The following is a 26,943-nucleotide window of genomic DNA, read 5'->3' on the forward strand; positions in this document are numbered from 1 at the left end:
TGCACATCAGAGCATGCGGCAGTAATGACTAGCAAGCATCAGCAGCCACTGTAGGTCATGGATCTTGTTTCATGTCAACTCTGCCCCTGGGAAAAGTGTTTAGCAATTTCTTTCTTTTGCGTGAATGTGCCACATTTAAAAAAAAACAGTTTTCTAGTGCAAAGTCTAGCCAGTGTCACGGACACGTTAGCACCCCGCGCCGTCGACGAGCCGAAAAGCTGTCCATGTTAATCCTTCTGACAGTAATGCCATCTGTGTATTGAGTATTGAGAGAATCAGACAGAGTGCAAAATGAACATTTATTCAAGCTCGCATCTTGTTCCTGAAGGGCTAAAAGTGCTCCGTATGTCGCTGTCGCAAAAAGAACCGAACTCCCGTCGAGGACCAGTTTTGCTCTAAACTGTTTAAAACATGCAACACAATATGAAAGCAGCAAGGGTCTGAGATTACTACCGTCTCGCATATGCTCAGATCGCACAGGGGGAACGGATCGTTGGGTCTCGGTTCATTTCGTTCGATGCTGATCTTTTCTCTATGGTACCATTTGTTTGTGTAGCACTTTTAATAATAAAATCCAAGTTCTAGTTCCAGATCACCTCATATGTATCTACACTTATCAGGCATGACATTATCACCACCTGCCTGATATTGTGTCGGCCCTCCTTTTGCTGCCAGCAGTAACTTTTCCAGCAATTTGAACTACAGGAGATTGTCTGTTGGATCGGGCCAATCTTCACTCCCCACGTCTCTCAATTTGCCTTGGCCTCTTGCCTATTTTTCCTGCTTCCAACACGTCAACTTTAAGAACAAAGTGTTCAATTACTGCCTAATTACTGCCACTCATAATGTTCTGGAAAAATGTTATGCCTGATCTGTGTATATCCAGGCATATAAATTCAGGAAACCAAGAATGGCATTTGTTATGCTCTGATATGTTGATATTCTGGGTGTAAGGGTACATGTATCTGTACAGAAATCTTTCAGGGCTTTCAGTTCGGTACACATGTGCGGAGGCCTGGGGTGCAATAAATATTTCTCTAAGGTGTTCATTAGGGTTGAGGTCAGAGCAAGAGATCTTCCACTTCAAACCATGTAAACCATATCTTTGTAGAGCTGACTTTGGGCAAAGGGACATTGTCATGCTGGGCACAGGTTTGGGTCTTCTAGTTTAAGTGATGGAAAAATGTAATTTCGCATTCAAAGGCATTTAGTTCAATTGTGTGCCTCCAGCTTTGTAGCAACAGTTTGGGAAAGAACCACATATGGCTGGAAAAGTCAGGTTTTTGAAGACCTTTGTCCATATAGTGTGACTACAAATGGGCAAAAGTGCATGTCGATCAATACATATAACATTGCAAGCATTGGCACTTGGAGAACTAATACAAACATGGCATTCCATAGGTTCAAATGTCATGCACCCTGTGTGTTTTTATTTAGTCATTTAGAAACACACAGTCTGATATGGCTGTTTTTGCCTTTGGTTCTTTGTAAATGGGGTCAGAGAACAGAATTATTACAGACTAAGCAGGCTCAGGTCATGAGCGCTGACCTACAAAATGTGTGTGCATGTACTATGGCTCTTTCATTTTCATTTAGTTGACACACACACACACACACACACACACACACACACACACACACACACACACACACACACACACACACACTCAAACTCTCATGGCCTCGTTTCCTCTGACAGAACCCATTTGTTATATCCACCTGCCACTTGTAATCAGTGTTTTGAAGTGGAAGCCACAGCTCTTCATCAGCCAAATGTCAGTCCACTGGCACAAAGAATGGCACTGAAAGACAAAAAAGATGCGAAAGAAGTTAAGAAAAGCTGCACAACTGTATAACAGCTGTCCAACAGCAAACAAAATGGAGCAAACATGCTGCATTTCCTAGGATGCTGAACAGACTGTGGTTGTGGATTTTTGATATTAGTATACTTATTCTCTTTTCTTATTTTGATTTGCCTTGGCTAAACATGAGGAAACATGAAAAAAAATTTACTGCCCTTGATCTACTGCATGCTTTTTAATTGAATCAGTGTTATGTTCTTAGAGGTGCCAAAACTTTCCATTTTATTTCATAAAAGCCGGTAGAAGTGTCAAAGGGCCATGGCATTGAAGTGTTTCCTTTAAGCTCTTCTTGTCCCTGAATAAAACGATCAACAGAACCGAAGGATGCTATAAATCCAATACGTAGTGCTAATTGTGTATGTGAGTGAAGTGAAAATCCAGAGCCTGAACATCACTTACTCACTTCCCACGGAATCACAAATGGATCCTAGAGTGATCCTAAAGCCCACCACTAGTCTCACCCAGAGATTCTAGCTTCTATGAAATAATAAATAATAATAAAAAACTTTGCATGTGCAAAATGTATTTGCTTACATCTGTAGTAGAAGGTGTATGAGACATTATATTGTATTGTATGTTTTTTTTGTTTACTTGTCACAGTTTACAGTACAGCACACTGAAATGTTAGGAAGCTGGGATCAGAACGAAGGATCAATTTATGAGTGCCACTGGAGCCCAAAGGGTTAATGGCCTTGCTTAAGGGTAGAAAATTGGGAGCTTGGTGATACTAGGGCTTGAACCCCTAACCTTCCGATCAGTAATCTAGAGCCTTAACTTACTAAGCTACCACTTCCTAGAGGTCCTGAGAGAGATCCAGAGGCAAGAATTTAGCTTTTCTGTTTCTTTTGAATAGATTTCCAATTTTGTAGACTGACTAGCAAAGTGCACTTGTTAACATGCAACAGCATCTTGTGCAATATATATAAAACTCGTGTCAAAAGACTACAGTGGAGTTGCTGTTCTGGTTTATCAACTCGTCCATCAGGCAACGCTTAAAAGCTACTGTTGCTGGCCAGGGTATATAGGAAAGCCGAAAGGTACGCTGATGGCAGAAGGAGTAAGCCACTGAGCTGAATCGTGACAGTGAGTGGGCCGTAAGTGGCGAGGCAGATGGTTTTGCATCCGCGGAGTCGCATTACGGGTTTGTCTATAACTGACTCGATTGCTCTTCCTCCATGATATTCCGTTTCTTTCGCTTCTTCTTCTTCCGTCCATCCTTTCCTTCTAGTCTCTGTTGGGACAGACAAAATAAAACGAAAATATGTCCCTGCTGACCATACATCAAGCATCTACTGTCTTATTTAACTTGGACATGAGATCACAGGACAAAAGACAAGTGCAAATGCTTAAACTTAGTACTTTCTTCTTCGTTCTGGGTTTGCCATCGGCTCTCTGCTTTCACAATTTAATGAGGGACCTACTGCTGGGTGGAGCAGAGCAAACCGAGCAAAGCAGGCTTCCTGGATAATGTATGCTCACCCTCTGGCATGGAAAGCTCATGCATTTTGGATGGTTGCCAGACAATAGAAGTTGTTTCGGTATTTTGTCATTTAATTATTTGAAGGCATGCTCCTTTTGCTCTCTTGCGCACAAAGCGAACCAGTGCTCACTTTTCTTTTTTATGCAAGGCAGACGGGCAAATTGAGATGATAAGTAGCAGGAGTCTATTTGTTTCTGCCTCCTATTAACAAGGAAAGACTGCGACCTCTTTATCATCAGATATCCAATACAATTCAGCTTTCCATAGCACATTTAACAATAGACATTGTCCCATATCAGCTTTACAGAGATAAAGAGGTTATGAAGATTAGTTTAGTGGCTATAAGATTGTGTAGGAACAAGAAAAAAGTTCCCTGAGATGGTATGAGGACAAAACCTTTAGAGGAACCAGACTCAAAAGCAGTGAGTCCACAAACCATGTACCGTATTTTCCGGACTATAAGCCGCTACCTTTTCCCTACGCTTTGAACCCCGTGGCTTAAACACAATATTACTTCCTGTTTATGCCTTATATTGTTAATTTTATGCTTTGTTAAAGAACTATGCTTTTTACTGTTTATTTGTTCATCCTTAATAGGTGCCTGTTCTGAGGATTTTAAAACCAAGTATCTCTGGTTAGGGCACATAAAGAGCCTGAGTTTTATCATTATGAGGAAGGAATGTCAGAGTCAAAATTCACATGCCAGTTTTGGCCACAACTAATCATAGATACAGACTTATTGACACTGGATCATGTGGCATGACATTTATTACATGTTCTATTTCCAGAGTGTGATAAGTCTCATGGGTTGAGCTTTGATCTACTATCTTCTTTCTTTCCCTGAAGGAAAAACTGCTCCTTTCATTTTTTTTTTCTCTCGCTTCTAATAGTTCTTTATAGAGCTAAAGATGGTCAGGAGGAAGACATGACTTTCCTAAATGATTTACAAGCAAAACACTGAGAGCTTCTGAGGAACTCCTTTTTTGCTTCTCTGATCTTTCTGATGGAGAAATGAAGCTGTCATCCACTTTTCCATGAAAGCCTATTCCTCTTTTCTTTTTTTTTTTTACTTTCGTGTTTACACGCACTTCATTTCTTCAAAGCGGTCTGAAGCCCGAGGGGAAGGTCATAACGGAAAGTGGACTGGTAGAGAGACATGTGTCCTTTGATGTGTCCAATAGCTGAACATGGGAAAAAATGAGAAAGGGGTGTGTTAGGAACTGATGGATGGAGTTAATCTCAAGTTCAATGTCCTGTAAAATAGGAGGCCAAAATGGACACATATGCATTTCCAAACGGAAACATTTTATTGTGGACATGGCCTTAAATTGTGAAGGTCACTCTGGCCAGCAAAACAGTTCTGACCCACCAGGTATGGACTACACAAGACCTCATATTTGCATATTTGAATTTTAAAGTGCTTTGTCTCTACAGATGGGACTCCGTACACATGGTGGGTTGGCAGAGGAAATGAGAAGCACTTCTACTGGGGTGGCTCTGCGCCAGGGGTCCAGAAATGTTCCTGTGGCATCGAGCACAACTGCGTCGATCCCAAACACCAGTGCAACTGCGACGCTGATCAAAAACAATGGTGAGGACACACATTGATTCACTGGCACAAGCATGGAACCTTGTCAGATTGATGTCAAAATAGTTTCTTCAATTTTTAACTGAATCTATTTCATATTATGTCCTACCCTAACAGTCGCTTGCCTCCATAATGAGGAAGTGTTCACTTTAAATGCATTAATATGATTCATTCTAATTCATTCAGCAGCTCACGTATATATCTGGCTCAGCTTTCTGCTCTAAAGAAACAAGGGATTTAAATGATGGACGTGCAACAAAAAAAAACTTGGTAAAAATGAACAAACGAGTAATTGTTAGTATGGTTTGGAAGGAGTCTCCAGTGTGTACAATTTTGACCAGTTTGTGGTAAGATTGGCAGACCAGGAAAGTCTTGAAAAATAACTTTTATGTCTTAATGAAACCCAAAGACTGGCTGTCAAGGAACACCATTTATACAACTTCTACACATTTACATGCTTCTATATTTATAGTGCTAACATATGGGAATCAACTTTCTCAATGAGAGAATGTGCTAGAGAGTTGCCCTTTACTTAATTACCCCAGTTAAGTTCCTTTTTATAATTGTTTTGCCCTGGTGGAAATGGAGCCCTGGTCTCCCTGGATTCATTACCTTTGGACAAATACTAAATAAATCCGAAAAATTAATTTCATTACTTCGGATAAACATCAGAGCAAACCAAATGCAAATAAGGTAAAATAATGACAGAGTAGGTTTTCCTTCTATCAAGGTGTTATTTCTTACATGATACATGATGAATGTATTTATAATACAGTTTCTCTTATAACTGGTCTTTAATGAATGTTAAAATATTGAATGATATTAAAATATATCACATTTGATGCACCGTACATCTTTATTTGTGTTCTCGTGAGGTACGTAAAAACATGCAGAGGTGGAAATAAAAGTAATAAAATATTCTACTCCAAGTAAAAGTACTGTTACTTCAATGAAATTTTACTTAAGTACAGGCAAAGTTACAAAGGCAAAGGTCTAATAATCTACTTAAGTAAAAGTAAAAAGTAGCTCATTTAAAATTTTCCTAGTTCAAAAAAGGAGATATTTACAAACACTCAAAATTTAAACTAGATATTTTTAATTGAAGGAACACCTTTACAAATTCAATTGCAATAACAAATGACTTGAGTCATTTATGCGCTTTTGCAGCAAAAAAATAAAATAAATGATCTAAATTATGTATTTTATGATAATAAGAGAAATCACAAATGCAGATTCAGAATTCAGACAGTAAGCACACACATTGAACAACTTTCGTTCTGAATCGATGGCGTCTGTCTCGTCTGTCTCCATCTTTCTTTCTTGGGAGTTAAGCACATTTATTCTCCGCCAATCAATCAATGCAATAGTTTCAATAACAATAAGTTAACAATAGTAACAACTTCCCAATTTGCATTATTTTAATTTGAATTTTTTTACTCAGTAACGGATATGATTGCAAATGTAGTTAAGTACGATACTAAAGAAAAAATTTTGAAAACTACTTAAAACAAATTAACGTACACAAAATAACTACTCAATTACATGAAAGGGAGTACACTGAATTCTTTACTTTCAAGCTCTGAGAACATTAATACACATAAAAACGTTAATACACACTCAGGTAAGGTTATGTTCAACTTCTCTATCAGAAGTTCAGGTAGAGAGACAATGGCATGCAGTTCGCATCCAATCAGAACTGCGAAAAACAAATCAATTCAATGAAACAGTAAGGTGATGTGTGAGGTTACAGATCAGATACTAATGTAGTGGGTTGAGGTAAAGGTGACCATGATGCTTGTAATCTGATGCAGTAAATAAATGGAGTGGAATACAATAGATGCCGATGAGCAAATAATGTCAATGTCATGTAATTAAAGCGTAGGCAAGTGGCGAATATACTTTTAAAAAACTGAACAGGAGCATATGAGTCAACCACCAGCATGGAACAACAAATTTAGGACAATGAGTGCTGTCAAGGGACCAAATCAGATGAGGGTGCAATGGCTGATGGGTAGTCCAGTCAGCACCAGAGCGCAAGTGAAATTCTAAAAAAAGTTGCACAGATAACTGGAGTAGAATGCAAGTTTTTAGCTGTTAGATGGAGAATTATTGTAAGGTGCAGTACAGCATTAGTAAAGCTAAAAGCAGAACTGTTAATTGGCCTTTTTTGTGTTGAAGTTCAGACTTCTGTAGCATTTTTCTGATGTTTGGGGATGATGTGAAAGGATACATCTTCAGGACCAGCAAGCCAAAGGTTATTTTATGTTTTTAGAAATTTAACTGTGTTAAAACACGTGTTTTTGCTTCAATTGCAACATTGCAAATGCTTAAGATTGTAATGCGGTACTATTACTCAAGTTTAATCGTGTGTAAAAATGTGTTTTTTCATGAATTACTTTAAATAATCTGAAATTTTCTTGACAGGAGAGAGGATTCTGGGCTTCTGGTCTATAAAGATCACTTACCCGTGAGCGAGGTAGCAGTAGGCGACACAAATCGACCCGGATCAGAGGCCAAGCTCACTGTGGGGCCGCTGCACTGTCATGGAGACCGTAAGTTAAACCGTCTGATTTACTATTTCTCCCTAACAGCACTTTAAAACGACAATATTTTTCTCTTAGGCAGTTTTAATAGCAAACTATTTATGCTTTTTGCATTGATTCGTCAAATGGTTTACTCAACCTACTAAAGCTCTCAGGCAGTTTGCTAGTTTGTCATCAGCTTTAGACCTCTTCGAATTTTCATAGGATCTGGCATGAAGAAGTTGGTGTTGGATCTCTGATGATCTGAAATGTTGAGCTATTTTATGAGTTGCTCAGTAGCTCCTGGTTCCACAACGTCAACTGGCTGTATAAGACTGAAGGAAGGACATTACTCATAATCACACAAACACTCCTGGACTCGTGTTAGTTCTCACTCCCCAGTGTTTTGTATTGTTTTAAGATTTATAATCACACTCTTTATATCACCCAAATGAGGATGGGTTCCCCTTTTGAGTCTGGTTCCTCTCAAGGTTTCTTCCTCATTCATCTAGAGAGAAAGTTGAGATGAAAGGCAATGTGAATAAACATACGTAAAATGATTTCTGGCTGAATTGCCTGTGCGAGCACGCTCTAAGTACAGCGCAACATGGATACACCGAAAAACAATTCAATATTTGCCTACAGAATGAAATTAGTACAGAATACTAGCAATTTAGCAATTCCAGAAATTGCTAAATGCTGTATTTAAATCCCCTGCTGCCAAGATGCTTCTGTGTCGGTCACGGATCATGGAAATTGAAACTTAAATCTGCCACAAGGGGACTGGATTTATTCAATCATGTCAAAATATTTATTAAAAGCTTTTTTTCACATTTTTATTTACAGCAATATTATAATAGGCTGTATATTAACTTCTTAGGAGAAAACCGGTAGTTCTATGTGAAATCATGACATGAACACCCCCATATAACTTAAATGGTGTGATCCTGGTTTTATAACACCTATAAGGTTCGACTGTGAGATCGGTAGTTGAATCAGGATCCACTTATTAAAACATTGAAGCTTCATCTATTTGGGGTCACACTTATCGTCTACCATGCATCACATTTTCCACATGCATGAGCTGTTACCGTAGACACAATACGACGGCGGTATTAATATTGGATCAATCTAACATTCATAGTACAACCCGAACTACTTTGCTGTTCTATAAAAGTAATGCACGCCTTCAGACCAATCAGATTTGAGCATTCAACATGACGGATATATCATTATGCACATATACCAATAATGAAGGATGCCGTGGAGCGTCTGGCCATACAGGGTGCAAATATCTTATATACATTTCTTAGCGGTTATTTTGCAAAAAGTCTTTCTCCTGTGTGTACAGTGGAGAGCGAGACGACATGAAGCCACAACCCACAGCTCAGAATCGCAGCAGCTGATAAGAGTTCAATTAAGCTAGACACAAGCTTGTGTCAAAACCGATGATGGCCTCATGATTTATAGCACAAAAGTTAAAGGGAACCCGGAGGAAGTCGGCGGCAGACATTCTTCTAATCTTAATGGGAAATTGGGTGAATTTTAATAGACGGAATCTGTGTTGGAGGAAAATAGGATGTTTCTTTTAACACTAGTACAATAGTAAAGTGAGTTATAAAGTATATGATGGTATACTGTTAGTATAAAGTGTATAGAATAAAGTATAAATATAAAGCTGTACTGTTAACAAATAGTGCTGTACAGATGGTAATTTTTAAATTAGTATAAGTAGGTCAAGTGGTGAAGAAAGTAAAGAACAGTACACTGAAATTCCTTTTTCGTAAAAAACCAAAAGTGGCAGCATGGCAATACCAGGGCTTGAACCCCTGACCTTCCAATCAGTTACCCAAAGCCTTTATCATGGAACTCCCACCTCCCCCACCCTTCCTGTCTTTTTTTAACACAAAAAGTACTTGCTTTTGAAGGAACAAAGCATCCAAAGTAAAATTTTATGCAATTCTGTTTCCTATTCTCCTGCATCATACCTTTTTTTTTAACACGTTTTCTATTGTTACATACGTACAGAAAGATAACGGTTACTCCACACACACTCTCACCAGAATCATAGGATTATTCTTTCATTTTTCTCATTTAACCAAAAAAAGTGAGGAATGGCATGTTTGTTTTTTTGCTGCGAAATAAAACGGGAGATATAATGCGTTAAAGCGTTAAATTACAATCATTTACAAAAGTCGCAATGGGAAAATACTTCGTTATGTCCATAAGTTGGTCAAATGCCCAAGACAAGACTGTTGTAGTGAAAATCACCAGAGATATCTGAGGATCGATTTGGACTGTAATTAAAATCAACGGTTTACTACAATGACTCAGGACCACAGGGTGAATAAACAGTTTAGCATTTAAGCACCCATCACTGCACACATCAACGATGATGGAACTGTAATGAATGGACATTCGGTGCCACGTGGATGAGGATGGGTTTCCCTTTGGAGACTGGTTCCTCTCAAGGTTTCTTCCTCATGCTATCTCAGGGAATTGTTCCTTGCCAGAGTCACACTGGCTCATTGATTAGGGGGAAACCTATACACTAATTATAAAGAACAAATTTATAGGCACTAGATTATACACTCCTTTATAACTGCTTTATCTCTGTAAATCTGCTTTGAGACAATGTCTATTGTTAAAAGCGTTCAACCAATAAAAATGAATTGAATTGAATAGGTTAATTCGTTTATAAAGCTAGTTTAATTATAACTTATAATAGGCTTAATCATTTGGTTAAATGTTACTGAATAATTCTTAAAGTATTCGTTCCTGTGTTTATTCTAATATGTAGATTTGTTTCCTAAGTACACTTTTATTCTATTCCCCATTCCTGTTTGAGGGTCAACCGGCTGCCATAATTCAATCCAACTCAAAATAAACAGGTTAATAATTTTGTGCTGTGACATCCCACCATCGCGCTTTAATGACTTTCTTTTCGGAAATTTTTCATTTGCACAAGTGCCATCTGGTAAACTTTGCATCGCAGCCCATCTGGGCCAATCATGGAAGAGCAATTAAATGGACAGAAGTAAACAGGGCTAATTTGTGAGCAATTTCCAGAAACTGGACACTTATTACCTTTAATGATGGTGAATTGATAGGTACATAAATCAGTACTTTATGAGCTAATATTCCAGATGTGTAGGAGTTTCTGGAATGTTTATTTTGTTCTCTTGTGATTGAGATCAATGGAAAGCTTCAAGTAGGCCATGTTTATTTAACAGTATTTTGATTAACCTGTGCAGATCAGATTGAATTGATAACATATTAGATAATAGGTTCAAGGGTAAACAGATAGCAAAGTCCAAAATGAGAGACAGAACAGAGCTGTACATCATTTACTGTAAGGGAACTCCATAATCAGAAAAACTGGAAAACACCATGTGGGTTATTATGATACAGAAATGCATGATACGACTAAAATGACAGGATAAAAATGACCAAGTTAACCAGGGTAAAACATAAAACAGCTGTCCACATTAGGATTATCAATGTGAGACAATGATCAGGTGAACACAATCAGGTAACCAATCAATTTCCATGGACTGGACAGACAGACAGACAGACAGACAGACAGACAGACAGACAGACAGACAGACAGACAGACAGACAGACAGACAGACAGACAGATAGATAGATAGATAGATAGATAGATAGATAGATAGATAGATAGATAGATAGATAGATAGATAGATAGATAGATAGATAGATAGATTGTTGTGAGACACAGAACAAATTATGGTAACCAACCAATGTCAGTTGACTAAGAGTATAACACTGCAACTTGGAAAAGGAACAACAGGGTATAAATAACTAAACTAATAAAAATAAAACACAGAAAGGTAAGCACTAACCAATAAGGTCTTAGGCTAACTAACCAATGTCAGCAGACTAAGAGAATACACCCCCTATTATCAGGGAAAATATAAGAGAACAGTGCGGTAGACCGGCATGTCATGTCATGTATCATTATTGTCACTTATTTTATTTATCTATTTTATTAATCATTTATTTAGCCTTTTTTTTTTTGCTATTGGTCAATTATAGAGATTGTAACCGAATTTTAAATGATATGATGGCGCATGAGATTTTAGAGAATGTGCCGGAACTGATGCAATCTGTCCTGTCTTTACACAGTCAAAAAAGCTGAATTCTCTCGTCAATTCGAAATGCCTTATGTCTCATTTTGGTTTTGCCTTGTGTCTCTTTGTTTTTCTCCTCAGGTATTAAATTAAACACAGCTGAAATGACCGAAAAACCAAAAAGATGTTTCACTTATACACACTTGTGCCACTACAATGCAGATTTTTTTTTAATGAGTGTTCAGATGTTGATTATTTCTTATGACAAAAAAAAAGGCAAAAAAAAGTTTTCATTTGAAAACGAATATATATAGTATTTCTGTTGTGGAGCTCATTTACGATGACCACAATGACCAGGATATAGGAGAGCAAGTCATTCGTAAACACAACATAGAGCGAAAACAACAGGGTAGAAGTTACCAAACGAATTAATGTGAGACACCGAAAAGGTGACCACATTAGAGTAAAGAGCAAAAGACAAAGTACGACAAGTGGGAGCAGGATTAGGACCAAAAATAAATGGCAGAACATAAATAAAATTGCTTTTTTTCCTTATGAATTGTGCTGCACACTGTCTATTGTCTGACTTCTCAGCCTGTTTGTGTTCTTGCTCATTCTCACATCAGCAGTGATGATTCTTATGAAATTCCTCATTAAGCATCAGCGCTTGTACATCCTCCCACCTCAGGCTCCGATCTCAGCAGTCGATGTCTCGCCATTTAAAATCCCTTGAATCCGGTTTTTAGAACCCTCACGCTGGCATGGCGAAAGATCAATCAGAGGAAACACTTCTTTTTCTAACTGTGTGGAATAAATGAGAGCGAAGGACATGTATACAGGAGAGAAGCGAGACGCAGTTTTTATTTTTAGTTGATTATTTTATTGTATTTAATCAAATGAATGTAAATGAGTCAGATGCATTGTATCTTTTGGAGCTTTCGTGCCAGTCGGTGTTTGTTTAAATGAAGCAAAGCAATTACTCAGATTCATTATTTTTGCTGTCTAATTATGCTGTTTGCTTTATTGAATTTAGATTTTAAGGACTGTTTAGTGATTTTAGATAAATAACCATTATTATTATTATTATTCATTCATTCATTCATTTTCTCCCGCTTATCCGTAATTCGGGTCGCGGGGGCAGCAGTCTAAGCAGGCCCCCGCCTTCAACTGCTGCCCAATCCTCACAGCACCGTCCCTTACGGTCCCTCCTGCAGGTGGTGAGCCCACGGGAAGGCGGCCCCACGTCACTCCGACGTCACGGACCTTGATATTTCCCTCGTAAGGGACCCCCGGAGCATAGAGGGTTAAGGGCCTTGCTCAAGGGCCCAAGAGTGGCAGCCTGGCGATACCGGGGCTCGAACCCCAGACCTTCCGATCGGCAACCCAGCGCCTTAACCGCTGGAGCCACCACTCCCCCTATTATTATTATTATTATTATTATTATTATTATTATTATTATTATTATTATTATTTTATTATGATTATAATTATTATGAATATTATTACTATTATTATTATTATTTATTATTATTATTTATTATTATTATTATTATTACTATTATTATTATTATTATTATTATTATTATTATTATTATTATTATTATTATTATATCAGTTTATGGTGTATTTCTTCAGTCCATAGTCATTGGTTGGTACCCAAATGTGTTCACCTGTTCGGTGTTCCTTAATAATAATAATAATAATCATATTCATAATAATAATAATAATAATAATAATAATAATAATAATAATAATAATAATAATAATAATAATAACAATAATGTAAAATAATGAATAATGAAATCAAGTCATGTATGGATTAGTTGCTATGATTCAAGGAATAATCCGACAAAGAATTCAGAAAACTATCACCAGACTGACCTCTGTGTAGAGAAATGTCTGACTTCACTTGATGTTGTAAAGCAGAAAACATTCCTAAATCATATTACCAGTACGAAGAAAGATGGATAACAGGTTGTCCAGAACTATCTCTTGGCTGCATGCATTGTCAGAGATGACAAGATGACAAGTTTTGTCATGAGGATGCATCTCCTGGGATATCTCCAGCAGCTCAGTTTTGCCTTGCAGGGGTTTAGTTTCAGGTGGTACACTGCCATGCATGACGGGAACAGTGGATGAGGAGAGGAGAGGAGAGGAGAGTCTGCAAGATACAGATGGTGATTCTCTTGGTGTCATTTCCTAGCAGAAAGAAAACCACTATAGATAAAGTATGTTTTGATAAAATAATGCAGGAAATAGTAGCATTGTCACCTCACACTGTCAATTGTTTCGGTCCTAAACTCAGGTCTGGACTTTCTGCATTTCTTTATTCCCCTATTGTGTGGTGTCAGCGTCTTGTCCAGGGTGTATTCCTGCATAGCTTCCAGTGTTCCACCACAGCCCTGATTAGAATAAAATGGTTTCCAAAAATGGGAGTGAACAAGAGATGTGAAATAACGTTAAAATGTCGTCAAACCTTTTCGATTTCCGTTATGTAGCCTGTAGAATTCAAACAATGGCACAATCTACTGTATGTTCCATAAGCATTAGCTGTATCTATGGTTACCGTATGGAAAAAACAAGTAAGATCCCGTCATATAAAAACTGATGCTGAGTAGAATTTTCTTCTCTCGTACAAGAAGCAGGCAGACACAGGAAAGAGATGTGTCGCCTGTCGTGTGAAAAGAATAAATGTTTACTGTCTATAGTCCAATTTCATCATGCTCGATGCAATTTATTAGAGATTCCTGATACTATCGCCAAATTGGTTTGAGCCTCTTGTGCATTCTGGGTATTAATGAGCAATGTTTGTGAGAGGATTTGCAGAGGGAGTGTATGATTAAAGCCAGGGTTCCTGAGCAGCTGTGATAAGCTCACTCTGTCCCTGATGGCTTCCACTTCCTGCCTAAAACCACCAGAGCAACACAATGCCAGGCTGCATGTTTGTGTGTGTGTGTGTGTGTGTGTGTGTGTGTGTGTGTGTGTGTGTGTGTGTGTGTGTGTGTGTGTGTGTGTGTGTGTGTGTCTCTTAAAAAAAGAGATACCAAATTTTGAGAATGTGTGATTCTTGTGGGAGATACACTTAATGAAAGAAGTTCTCAAACACTCATCTTTCTATCTATCTATCTATCTATCTATCTATCTATCTATCTATCTATCTATCTATCTATCTATCTATCTATCTATCTATCTATCTATCTATCTGTCTGTCTGTCTGTCTGTCTGTCTGTCTGTCTGTCTGTCTGTCTGTCTATTGTTAGATTTTTTTTTATCTCTGTATCTGATAATAAATAAAACGAATTCATTCACCTGCATTTTACAGGAAGTTATTGGAACGCCGCTTCCTTCAACACCCCATCCTCCTACCTGCACTTCTCCACTTTCCATGCTGAAACCAGCGCCGATATTTCCTTTTACTTCAAGACCTCTGCACCTCACGGGGTTTTCCTGGAGAACCTGGGCAACACCGATTTCATCCGGCTGGAGCTGAAATGTGAGTCACAGAGACAGTTTAATTCCTTTTATATATTTTATTTGATTTTATTCTAAAATGACAATGTATCAAAAAGTTAAAGAAAAACTCCACCCTTAAAAAAAAAAGTCTAATATTGATCTATCTATCTATCTATCTATCTATCTATCTATCTATCTATCTATCTATCTATCTATCTATCTATCTATCTATCTATCTATCTATCTATCTATCTATCTATCTATCTATCTATCTATCTATCTATCTATCTATCTATCTATATTTACTCAAATGCGTCACACGCCTGATTATTGTGACATTGACAATGTAATCTGTGTGAAAGTTTCAGCTTTATTTGAGCACAATATACAAATGAGGAGTTTCCAGACAGACTAATGGACTAAAGCACTGCTGCATTGCTGTCTTTAGGTAAAAAATCTTTCCAAATAGTGCTGTGCTCAAAATCTAATTCAGGAGCAACTGAAGCATTCACATGTACTGTCATTTTAAAGCGTAATCACAGCATAGAATTCGGAAAAAATTGCGATTCTTTTCTTCAGCATACGGTGGGATGGAGGAGAAGCACATAAAATGTGTTTAAAACTCCGTCTTCTTCAAAGCCATTCAGTATCATTTCCCTTATCCCATGCTGGCATTTTGTCTTCCACACTCTTTACCACACAATAGATGAGCCGAACCCATAAAGGGAAATCTCGAGATCTTGAAATCCCATGTTTTCTGCTGTATAAAGTGGTGGCTCATTTTCCAAAGTGGTGCATTAATATCGTGCTACGATTCGAACAGTGAAACAGTACGATACCGATACTTAAAATAAATAAAACGCTCTGTAGAATATTCTACTTTCTTTTTCATCACTTTATCCTTCATATTCTTTACTTTAATAAGACTATATACAGTAGTAGTTTGAGATATTATGTTACACTTAATTCCACAGTGTTTGTAAACCAGCTGTATGTATATTTACATAGAGAAAAAACTTTTATATAAGATGCAAATTATAAATAAAATCGATTCAGATCCACATATCGGTCATTCATTTTTGTTTTAGTGTGTGAGAATAAAACAGTGTAGAGGTCAAACGTAGGCAAATTTCAACCTCCCTGATTTCACTTCTACAGCCAAGTTTTCCACAGAACAAACACACACACACAAAACACCACTAGATCCATATTCAGCAAGTGTATGTCTCTCCACTCTCGACTAGTTTTGCGTCTCGCTTCACTGCAGGTGTAAAAAAGAGAGACAAAGCACGACCTTGTCACAGTCCAAACTTGTATCCGTGGATCTGTAAATTGGCAATTATTTTCACATCCTGCTGCATTAGACTGTCTTTAGCTTCCAGAAAGGATGCAGAGACAGAAAGAGTATAGAAAACCCAGACAGCAGGCAGAGATGGAAGAGTTTATTATACTCTGAACACACAGAGGATTTGAATAGTGAATATGAACCTCACATTTATCTTACATCCAGATGTTTATAGACTATATAGACAAAAGTTAGTGGACACCTGACTATAAGATTTGACACCACATTTGGTCTCTATTTGCTGCTATAATAACCTCCACTCTTTTGAGAAGATGTTCTACTAGATTTTGGAGAGTGCTTATGGAGATTTGTTCTCATTCAGACACAAAGGCTATAGCAGGTCACTCAAGATCTTCCACTGCAACCCATGTAAAGCATATTTTTCATCGAGCTGGCTTTGTGCACAGGGGCATTGTCATGCTGCGACAGGTTTGAAGTTCAAATGAAGAGAAAATTAAATGTTGCCACACACAATGACACTCTATACAATTGGGTGCCACAATCTCTGTGGTTAGAGTTTAGGGAAGATCCACATATTGCTGAAAAAAGCGAAAGGAAACAAACAAATGAGGTTTCAGGAGTGCATCATTTTCTGAGCAATGATTTGTTGTTAAGACCATATAAATAGTCATATTGTGTCAGTTTGGTCTATAATCTTTAGCCTAGGAGTGTAGATGAATGTCAGACAGTTTATAATACATTAATAATTCAATAGAGTGAAGGGGAATTCTGAATTTTGCAGCAACAATATACCTACTATATATGTTTTATGGTGTATTTTTGAGGAAGTGATTCTACTTTTGAACTGATTACTGTGCTGTACTAGTGAGTTTAAACCTCCCAAAGAGCCGCTGCTAAGTTCACTGTTCAGGATTTGTATTGACCAGATACTGCATTTAAAGGAAATACGAATTCTCTGGGAAAATATTTTTTTTGTTTGCAAGAAAGCTTTATATTAGATGTACAGTATGGACCGGGATCCCCAAGGATGAAGCAAAAAAGCTCAGAGAATGACTGGTGGAAGATTGGGAGAATGGTTGCCATGTTTCAGCGCTGTGGTATTAAAGAGAATATATGTTGGAAAATGTTATTGGAAAATGTCAGAGTGGTAGATTTGTACATAACAGTAGCAATTTCCTTATTTAATAGTAGCAGTCATTCCTTACACGCAAACTGCAAAACCATTACATATGAATTCAGGAATAAATACAAAGTACTTCATACAGTATATGGTTATTAATTAATATATTTTTGCCTTGTATATATAATATATGAAACACTAAATTGAGCAAATTGAGCAAATTCTCAACCATCTTCTTCTTCTTCTTGCGGTTGCTCCCATTAGGGGTCACCACAGCGAATCATTTGTCTCCATACCCCCCTGTCCTCTACATCTGCCTCTTTCACATCAACTACCTGCATGTCTTCCCCAACCACATCCATAAAAACCTCCTATTTGGCTTTACTCCCACTCCAAATGAAAATCTTAGTATCTTCAACTCTGCTACCTCCAGTTTCACCTCCTGTCTTTTACTCAATGCCACTGTCTCTAATGCATACAACATCGCAGGTCTCACCACAGTCCTATAAACTTTCCCTTTCACTCACGCAGATACCCTTCTATCACAAATCACTACTATCACTCTTCTCCACTCACTCCACCCTGCCTGCACTCTTTTCTTCACTTCTCTTACACACTCTCCATTATTTTGCACTGTTGACCACCTTCTCCACCTCTTCTCCCTGCAACTGCACCCCTCCACTGCCCTCCCTCTCATTTACACACATGTACTCTGTCTTACTCCTACTGACTTTCATTCCCCTTCTCTCCAGCCCATACCTCTACCTCTCTATTCTCTTCTCTACCTGCTCCCTACTCTCACCACAAATAACAATATCATCCGCAAATATCATAGTCTCTATACTTCTTTATCCACTTTTTAAAAGCAAATTTTGCATCCGTAAAGCTCTTAATCAGCATGTATCCATACTGTTGCTCACAGATGGTCACTTCTTCTCTCAGCCTGGCTTTCACTAATCTTTCACTCTTTCCCATAACTTCATGTTGTGACTAATTGATTAATTCCTCTGTAGTTACTGCAGGTCTGCACATCTCCCTTAATCTTAAAAATCGGTACCAGCAAACTCCTTCTCCATTCCTCAGGCATCCTCTCACCTTCCAAAATCTTGGGAAACAATCTGGTAAAAACCCTCACCTGCTTGTGTATCAAATAAGATAACTGTAAGTTACTCTGAATAAGGACATCTCCCAAATGCAGCAAATCTCAATAATATATTAAATATGACCTAAAATTACTGTACATTATGTATAATATTATACTGAATATTATTAACAGCATATTCATCTCAACTACAGTCTTTTTGCTGATACTGTAGTGTTTTATTTTTTCAATAAAAAATAAGCATCAACCACAGCACCAAATATAAAAATACACATTAAAGAATGATGTTGAACAACCTTGTGTGTGTGTGTGTATGTGTGTGTGTGTGTGTGTGTGTGTGTGTGTGTGTGTGTGTGTGTGTGTGTGTGTGTGTGTGTGTGTTAAACATTTTTGCCTCTGGATGTGAAAGGAGGTCAACTTTTAACACACACACACACACACACACACACACACACACACACACACACACACACACACACACACACACACACACACACACACACACACACACATATATACACAAACACACACAAATGCACACACACCCACAAAATCTTCTCTTCAAAGCTGGGTATTTACCACTGGTGTAATTGTGAGATATGCGAAGAAGCTGGACCCCTTAAAGGCCATGTGCTTAAGATCAGGGAGTGTATTAAAGACCAGAAGGTTTGCAGGTATATGTGTGTATAGTAGTAGTAGGAGTAGTAGGGTGTCCTCTCAAGAGCTCTCTGCTGCTCTCTATTACAGCTCATCGATTTCAGCCCTCACTCCTAATCCGACCTCCTGATTTCAGTTTTTCTAAAGTTACTTCCCTGAACCGTGAGCGAAATCCACTCAGAGCATGAAATAAAGCCGTGCTTCTGCCAGAAAAAGTGTTACAGCGCTGGAAGAATGTTCACAGCATGTGTGTGTGGGTGTGTGTGTGTGTGTGTGTGTGTGTGTGTGTGTGTGTGTGTGTGTGTGTGTTTGTGTGTGTGTGTGTGTGTGTGTGTGTGTGTTTGATATGAGTTTTAAACCGGGTTTGATCAGAGCTGCTTTCATATCACCACCTGCCTTGCTCTGCGACTGGTGTGTTCTGTAGAGGCTTTTTGGTCAAGTCGAAGCTCTGGGCTGTTTATGGTGGACATTTTAAATAAACCGAATCTATTTAAGTTGAAATTTTCATGCGAGATTATAAAATAGTGGTGACTGATGTTTGTGCTGTCTGTTTGATAACCAGTCAAATTATTGGTTCTGCTTTTTTATTACAGTTCTATATAATGAATCTATCTGTATATTATGATTCGTCACTTATTAGTGATGATACACCTACGGTACCAGGTATAACATTATGACCACCTGCCTAATATCACGTTGCTCCCCTTTGGCTGCCAAAACAGTCCCCGACCCGATCTTCAGCAGATTGAGCCTCAGGAGCTCATCTGTTGGATCAATGAGCCTCGGCCGCCCATGACCCTGTCACCGGTTCACCACTGTCCCTCTCCTTGGACCACTTTTGATAGATACTGACCACAGGATGCAGGGAACCGGGAACAGCTGCAGTTTTGGAGATGCTTTGACCCAGTCGTCTAGCCATCACAATTTGACCCTTGTCAAACTTAAATGCTTATTCTTGCCCATTTTTACTGCTTTTAACACGTCAACTTTGAGGACAAAACATTTACTTGCATTATTCATAATGTTATGCCTGGTCGGATTTCATTTATCCAGTTGACAGTTTCGATTCTATTATTGATAATTGTTCATTGATTTGTTCAGTACAGGCCAGAGCCAACATCAGTGAGTCAGCAGATTCATTCATTTATTTCCCAGTTTATTTTTTATTCAGTTTCATTCATAAAAGACAATTACTACTTTGAGATGTTTTTCAAATGCAGTTATACTTAAAAAAAAAAAATGGTGTTAAACAACTATTTTCAGATCATATCATTTATTGTGTAGGTTCATCACTGCTTCTTTCATACACTATATGGAGAAAACTATTGAGACAGATGACTTTTTCCAGCTATATGTTGTTCTCCTCAAAACTGTTACCACAAAATTAGTTGGTAAATGGTAACATAACATTTTCCCTGGTCCAGCATGACAATATCCCTGTGCACAAAGCCAGTTTCATGAAGATATGGTTTACATGGGTTGAAGTGAAAGATCGTTATCAAGCTCTTACCTCATCCATGTTGAACACCTTTGAGATAAATTGAAACTCTCTCTGCACCCCCAAGCTTCCTCATCTCACCTACATCAATACCTGACTTTATGGACACACTTGTGGCTGATTCAGCACAAATCTACACAATTAACCTCCAAAATCTAGTGAAACATCTTCCCAGAAAAGTGGAGGTTACTATAAGAGTTAGAGGGGGGGCATATGAATATTATCAGACTCTTCTAAATGGTCAGGTGTCCAACAACTTTTGTCCTAATAGTAAACTCATATTGAGTGAACTCAGACTTGATTACTAAGAAGGTTCCTTCAAACGTTTTCAACAATCGCTTGTTCCTTCACAGACACCAAAGTGGTCATGTGTTTTATATGTGTGCAGTTTAAGTGAACAGGAAATATAAGTTTCTACATAGAAGTAAATAGGAACTACTTTTTCTTTTCTGTCAGTCATTTATCACTAGCTAAAAGTCTGTCTATGAGCCTATGTATGCAGAAGAGGGCAGTTAGCACTTCTTAGTATCTTAATATGCTATGCTGCCTAAAGCAACATCAATAGCAGTTCTAAAAGATTCTCTTGGATGGCTTCATGTATCTCAGAGGAAGCACATATTAGAAGTTACTGTCACTGATTTTCTTTATGATGGTGATAAAAGAAAAAAAGGCCTCAATATGAGCACCTCGTGTTGACCCCTTGTCACGAGTGGTGTTTACAGAAATAATACTTTAACCCAAACTGCTGTGGTAAAAGTGTTTAAAAGCTGAGGGAGTCAGGATATTAGCACATCAGATATATGGGTTTAAATCAAAAAGCCAAGATAGAGGCAATGGTAGCATGACTGAGCCTTCAGGGCAGGAAATGACAAACACTGTCCATATATCTTACATCTCCTGAGACATTAACCAAGTTTCCTCAATAGTGAGACATGATGAGAATGATAAATCAGCCAGGCTGACTCAGTGAGCATGTGCCCTCTTGTTTGTCTTCAGCGTCCAATGTCATTACCTTCTCGTTCAATGTGGGGAACGGACCGGTGGAGCTGAACGTTCAGTCGGCGACGCCGCTTAACGACGACCAGTGGCATCGAGTCAGCGCCGAGAGGAACGTCAAAGAGGCCGTGCTCCAGCTGGATCAGCAATACAGGCAGGTCCGAGCAGCACCTGCACAGGGACACACACGCCTGGAGCTGTACAGCCAGCTGTATGTGGGTAAGAAGCTCTCACACACACTTAAAGCTCGGAGTTACTGATCCGAAGGTCTGGGGGTCCCCAGTATCACCAATTGGACCTTAAATAAGGCTCTAGCTACAGGGGGCACTGTAACATGGCTAAAAAATATCTATATATAATATAAAATAACATTGCTTGATTGGACAGGACACCAATAATGAATAAGACAAAATGAATCATAAATGTTTTGAAGAAATTCCACATTATGGCCACAAAGGTATGGACATATCAGAAATCCGACAGAATCCTCAGATTTTTGGCAGTGGCTTTTTTTTTTTATCCTCAAATCATTCGGTGCATTAAGAACGATGTGGGCAGGAAATAACTTTTTATATTCCTGTGAAATAAGCACTACGCTCGCAAAATCCAGCGAGAAATCCAACTCTGATTAGATCCCATATCACTGCCTCATTTACACACAATTGTGCCTTAAAGCATTTCGGCCTTCAAGCACCTTCAAAGATTAGATCTGAGGGAAGTCTGACCTGCATATCAATGTGCTCATTAAACACACTGCTCTCTCTGTACTCAGATCTCGAAACCAGTTCCTTTAAGTCAAGAGGTCAGTCAGAAATCAATTTCACAATGTTTTTATTTATTTATTTATTTTTTTTTTTTCAAACCAATTTTATCATTGTATTATTCATTTAGAGTAGTAAATAACAAAGTAAAAAAAACAGTTATGACAAGTAATTCACAATTTTTGTTGAGTTTACAGTACAGTACATGTACAATTTGTGAGGGGTTACTCGAGGTTGCACTGTATATATATTTTATAGACATAATAGGACATTCCCTGGTGGTCTAGTGGTTAGGATGCGGCGCTTTCACCGCTGCGGCCCGGGTTCGATCCCCGGTCAGGGAACCAACCCCAGCCATTAGGGTTGCACAAGCCTTAGTGCCGGTCCCAAGCCCGGATAAATGGGGAGGGTTGCATTAGGAAGGGCATCCAGCATAAAAACATGTGCCAAATCAAACATGCGGATGGTCCGCTGTGGCGACCCCTAATGGGAGAAGCTGAAAGAAGGTTTTTGAAACATAATAGGACATTATAGACATAATAATTCATAGTACTTTGGTTAGTTAACTAAACTTGAAGGCAAATACTTTCGTACTTTTACTCAAGTTGAAGTTTAAAAGGAGCAATTTTACTTTTAATGGAGTAATTCTTTACCTACTGTATCTCTCTCTCGTTTCCTCAACTACATGGTTTGTGTACTTCATCCACCACTGCAGTGGATAATCAAAGGAATGAATTAAATTATGAATTAAAAAATCATGCATTAATATTGGCATTAGATCAGGTTTTTAAACGTTCAAAAATATACTTCCTTGTCCTTAATGTCCTGTTTTAACTTTCCAACTCTACAGTACAAACGTTTTAATGCTGCCAAATTACGATATTATAAAAAGGTGTGAACCTCTAAGGAATACTGTAATTATAGTAGTAAGACCTGGACGTGTTTTAGTCAAGTTATAATGCGTCGCAAAACGCGCTTGATGTCCTTCAGAGGCGGAAATCATCAAAAGTACCAGAGATTCCTCTTATTAAAGCCTTGAATTCATTACATAGAACTTGAACTCCGAGGCTTTAAAAACTTTCAACACTGTACTTTTTACAGATAATTGTTTTAGTTTCTCACAATTAAGTATTGCATTAAGCATGGCAATGTCAATATTTTATACAGTAAGTGGATGAAAGTATGCGGTTGTATTTAAAAGTGTGCTAATGTAGTATATTCACAGGAATTCTTTGTTCTACGAGCTCTAACCTAAATGACTTTCTTTGAATAACTTGATACAGACGTGCATTCATGCGTAGGGGATTTACACAAGGAATCAGTCTGAACAAAATGTCACGCTTTAAAGCTCTTGAAGTTGTGTACATTTATGTATGAGCTGAACCTTGACTCCAGATTGTATAAATGGCATGAGTTACTTCAAATTGCATATTTTTGACTGATTACACACGTTATTCAGAGCATGAACACTCAGGCGCGTTCCCAAAGCGTTTCGACGCAGCTCGAGTTCCTGAAAGGGAACTACGGTAACTGCCTTGGGATTGGTATATAGTGGTCTTAAATTCAACTTGAGAGCAAGTCTTTTCAGCAACATGTGATGCATGGGGTATCTTTTCTTTTCAGTCTGCAACACTAAAATAAATTTTTTGGCATTTTTCCCCAATGGTAATGCTTCAGGTGCCGCAGGAGGTCAGAGAGGCTTCTTGGGATGTATCCGCTCTTTAAAGATGAACGGTGTGACCTTAGACCTCGAAGAAAGGGCAAATGTCACACCTGGAGTCAAACCCGGTTGTTCGGGTCACTGCACCAGTTTTGGGATGTATTGCCGCAACGGAGGAAAGTGTGTGGAGAAATACAACGGCTACTCGTGCGATTGCAGCAACACGGCTTATGAGGGACCTTTCTGCACTAAAGGTGCTGAAGAGGCTTTTATTAAAAAAAAATAAAAAAATTGCCACCATGTTTCACTTTTAGATTGCTGTCTTACAGAGGAAGCTCTGTGTTTGTGTTACAGACGTAGGAGCTTTCTTCGAGGCAGGAACGCTGGTCCGTTATAACCTGGTCCCGGAAGTGAGCTTCTCGGTTGCTGGCATGGACGGAAAGGAGTTGAGCCAGTCATTGTCAACTGATATGAACCTGACTAAAGAGACCATGACCTTCAGCTTCAGCACATCTAGCACTCCCAGCATTCTCCTGTACATCAGCTCAAGGAGCCATGACTACATGGCAGTAGTGATGCGACGGAACGGTACGATCCTCCCAAACCAATCAGCTTTCACCAAACAAATCATTTAAACCATATAAGTCTGTGGAACTGGCAAAATGGACCACTTGAATTTTTTTTCGTATAGCTACAGCAACAAGTTAAAATACTCCAAAATGTATGATCATACAGAAAAGAGGAAGACACCATTCTAGACAACAAGGGATCTACTTTCATTTAGATATCCACTTACAATAAAAACAAAATTTTTGGATTTGTAAATAATAAAAAACTAACAGGATACAATTTCCCCTGCCTCAATCTCTGGGATTGTTATTTGTTATGAAATTAATCCGAGAAACCTATTAGAATTTATTTTGATTTATTTTGCTATCTTTGGTTAAAAAAAAAAACAAAAAAAAAGAGACACCACTTTTTTGAGTGTGCTTATGGATATTTGTGTTTATCAGCCACAAGGGTATTATGAAAGGCAGGTACTGATGTAGGTGAGCAGACCTGGGGTGCAGTCAGCGTTCCAATTCATTCCAAAGGTGATCAGTAGGGATAAGATCAGAGCTCTATAGCAGGCCACTCAAGATCTTCCTCACCAAAGCATGTAAACCAGATCTTCAAGGAGCTCACTTTGTGCACAGGGGCATCGCCATACTGGAAGTTCAAGTGAATGCAAAATGTCATTATAGTGCATCTAAAGACGTCCTGTACAATTGAGTGCCTCCAGCTTTGTTTTAATTTAAAAATTGTCTCATTAAAAAAGTCTAATTAATGCAAATTGTCTTCAGAATAAAACATAAAATACATATCAAATAGTTCAGCTAATGTGCCATTGTAGGGAAAATAAACTGGCTGCATCAAATTCTCAAAAAAGTTGGTATGGGGCAACAAATGTCTTATTAAAAATTAAACACTTGGAGAAACAGCTTGCAACTAATTAGGATAATTGACAACAGGTCAGTAAGTTGGTTGGGTATAAATAGAGAGGCAGAGTCTCTCAAAAGTAAAGCTTCACCAATCTGTGAAAGACATTGTGGAACAATTTCATGGCCTTTTTTGAGACCTGATGCAGCCATTAATTAAAAAATAAGCTTCTTTTTTTTTTTTTTTTTTAAAGGTATTTGCAAATCATTGCATTCTATTTTTTATTGACATTTTTGATGTCCAACCGTTTTTTTGGAATGGTAGTTGCATATGAATACAAGCTGCTTCTATATTCTTGGGATTGTTTCTGCAAGCTTTCGCAGAATTTTGCAGAATATCGAAGGATTTATCAAACTGGCTGGAATTGAAGGCACTTCGAAAGCACTTTGATGCTTTTAGTTCAAAATCAATGCATTCCCTTCCCCCTGTTAGCCTACGCATCCTTTCTCCTACAGTATACTCACCACTGAATGAATTATGGCTCCTGATTCTTTTTAATAATAAAGGAATTATGAGGCATGAGATGAAAAAAGAGACATGGATGATAAAAGTACATTTCCTATCCTTCTTGGTCAGGTTCTCTCCAGCTGCGATATAACCTCGGGGGTCTACCCGAACCCTTCGCTGTCGATCTGGACCAGCGCAATTTGGCCAATGGACAGCCCCACAGTGTCAACGTCACAAGAATAGAACGAGAAATCCAAGTCCAGGTGAGAGTTCCGGTTTTGGTACAGTCATACCAGTACAGAATTGATGAACTTGCTTATTTCTTGTTTTACCTTTATAAAAATGGTTTTAAAAAAAGTCTTCCGATTATGCTCCACAAGGCTTATTTACAACTCATAAGCAGGGATTGTTAAAGCCAGGAAGCTTGTAAAGAGTTTGAAACTTCAAGAAATCTTTTAATAGTGACTCCAATCTCAGCCATTAGTTTTCTCTTTCCTTAAAGATGAATCCATTCAAAGCTATCAAATCTTGTTACTTTATGCAGTGACATCCTGGGTAGCGAGATCCACAGTGTTGATTGGTTTAATTATTCATTTATTTATCCAACCTTTTTATCCAGAATCTGTGTTACAAACCGTTTGCCCTGAGGCAAAGTTTCTTCGTATTGACAATAATAATAATGTTCATGCATGTGTGTGTACTTCACATAGCTGGACCACTACCCATTGGTCAGCTACACCCTGCCTGATTCCTCAGACACCCAGTTCAACTTCGTCAAAACTCTCTTCCTAGGAAAAGTCTTTGGTAAGTGCATTTTCAAAGATGTAAGACATAAAAAAAATCTTTCTACAAAGGAACTGTTTCTCAAAATATCCTTTCAACATCCAAGCCTTTGTCTCAGTCAAGTTCAGTACACATGTT

General features: G+C 38.2%; 1 protein-coding gene across 1 annotated transcript in view; it reads left to right on the forward strand.

The window, feature by feature from the left end:
- LOC310719980 (contactin-associated protein-like 2) overlaps window positions 1-26,943 on the forward strand; it is a 132,483-nt gene that overhangs the window by 103,810 nt on the left and 1,730 nt on the right. Inside the window, exons 14-21 of the mRNA XM_083530207.1 lie at window positions 4,777-4,933; window positions 7,355-7,482; window positions 14,866-15,036; window positions 21,676-21,894; window positions 24,114-24,350; window positions 24,451-24,684; window positions 26,152-26,285; window positions 26,733-26,826. Coding sequence (XP_083386333.1) covers window positions 4,777-4,933; window positions 7,355-7,482; window positions 14,866-15,036; window positions 21,676-21,894; window positions 24,114-24,350; window positions 24,451-24,684; window positions 26,152-26,285; window positions 26,733-26,826 — 1,374 coding nt within the window. The remainder of the gene's footprint in view (window positions 1-4,776; window positions 4,934-7,354; window positions 7,483-14,865; window positions 15,037-21,675; window positions 21,895-24,113; window positions 24,351-24,450; window positions 24,685-26,151; window positions 26,286-26,732; window positions 26,827-26,943) is intronic.

This window comes from Silurus aristotelis (assembly GCF_946808225.1).
Source record: "Silurus aristotelis genome assembly, chromosome: 25".
Lineage (NCBI taxonomy): Eukaryota > Metazoa > Chordata > Actinopteri > Siluriformes > Siluridae > Silurus > Silurus aristotelis.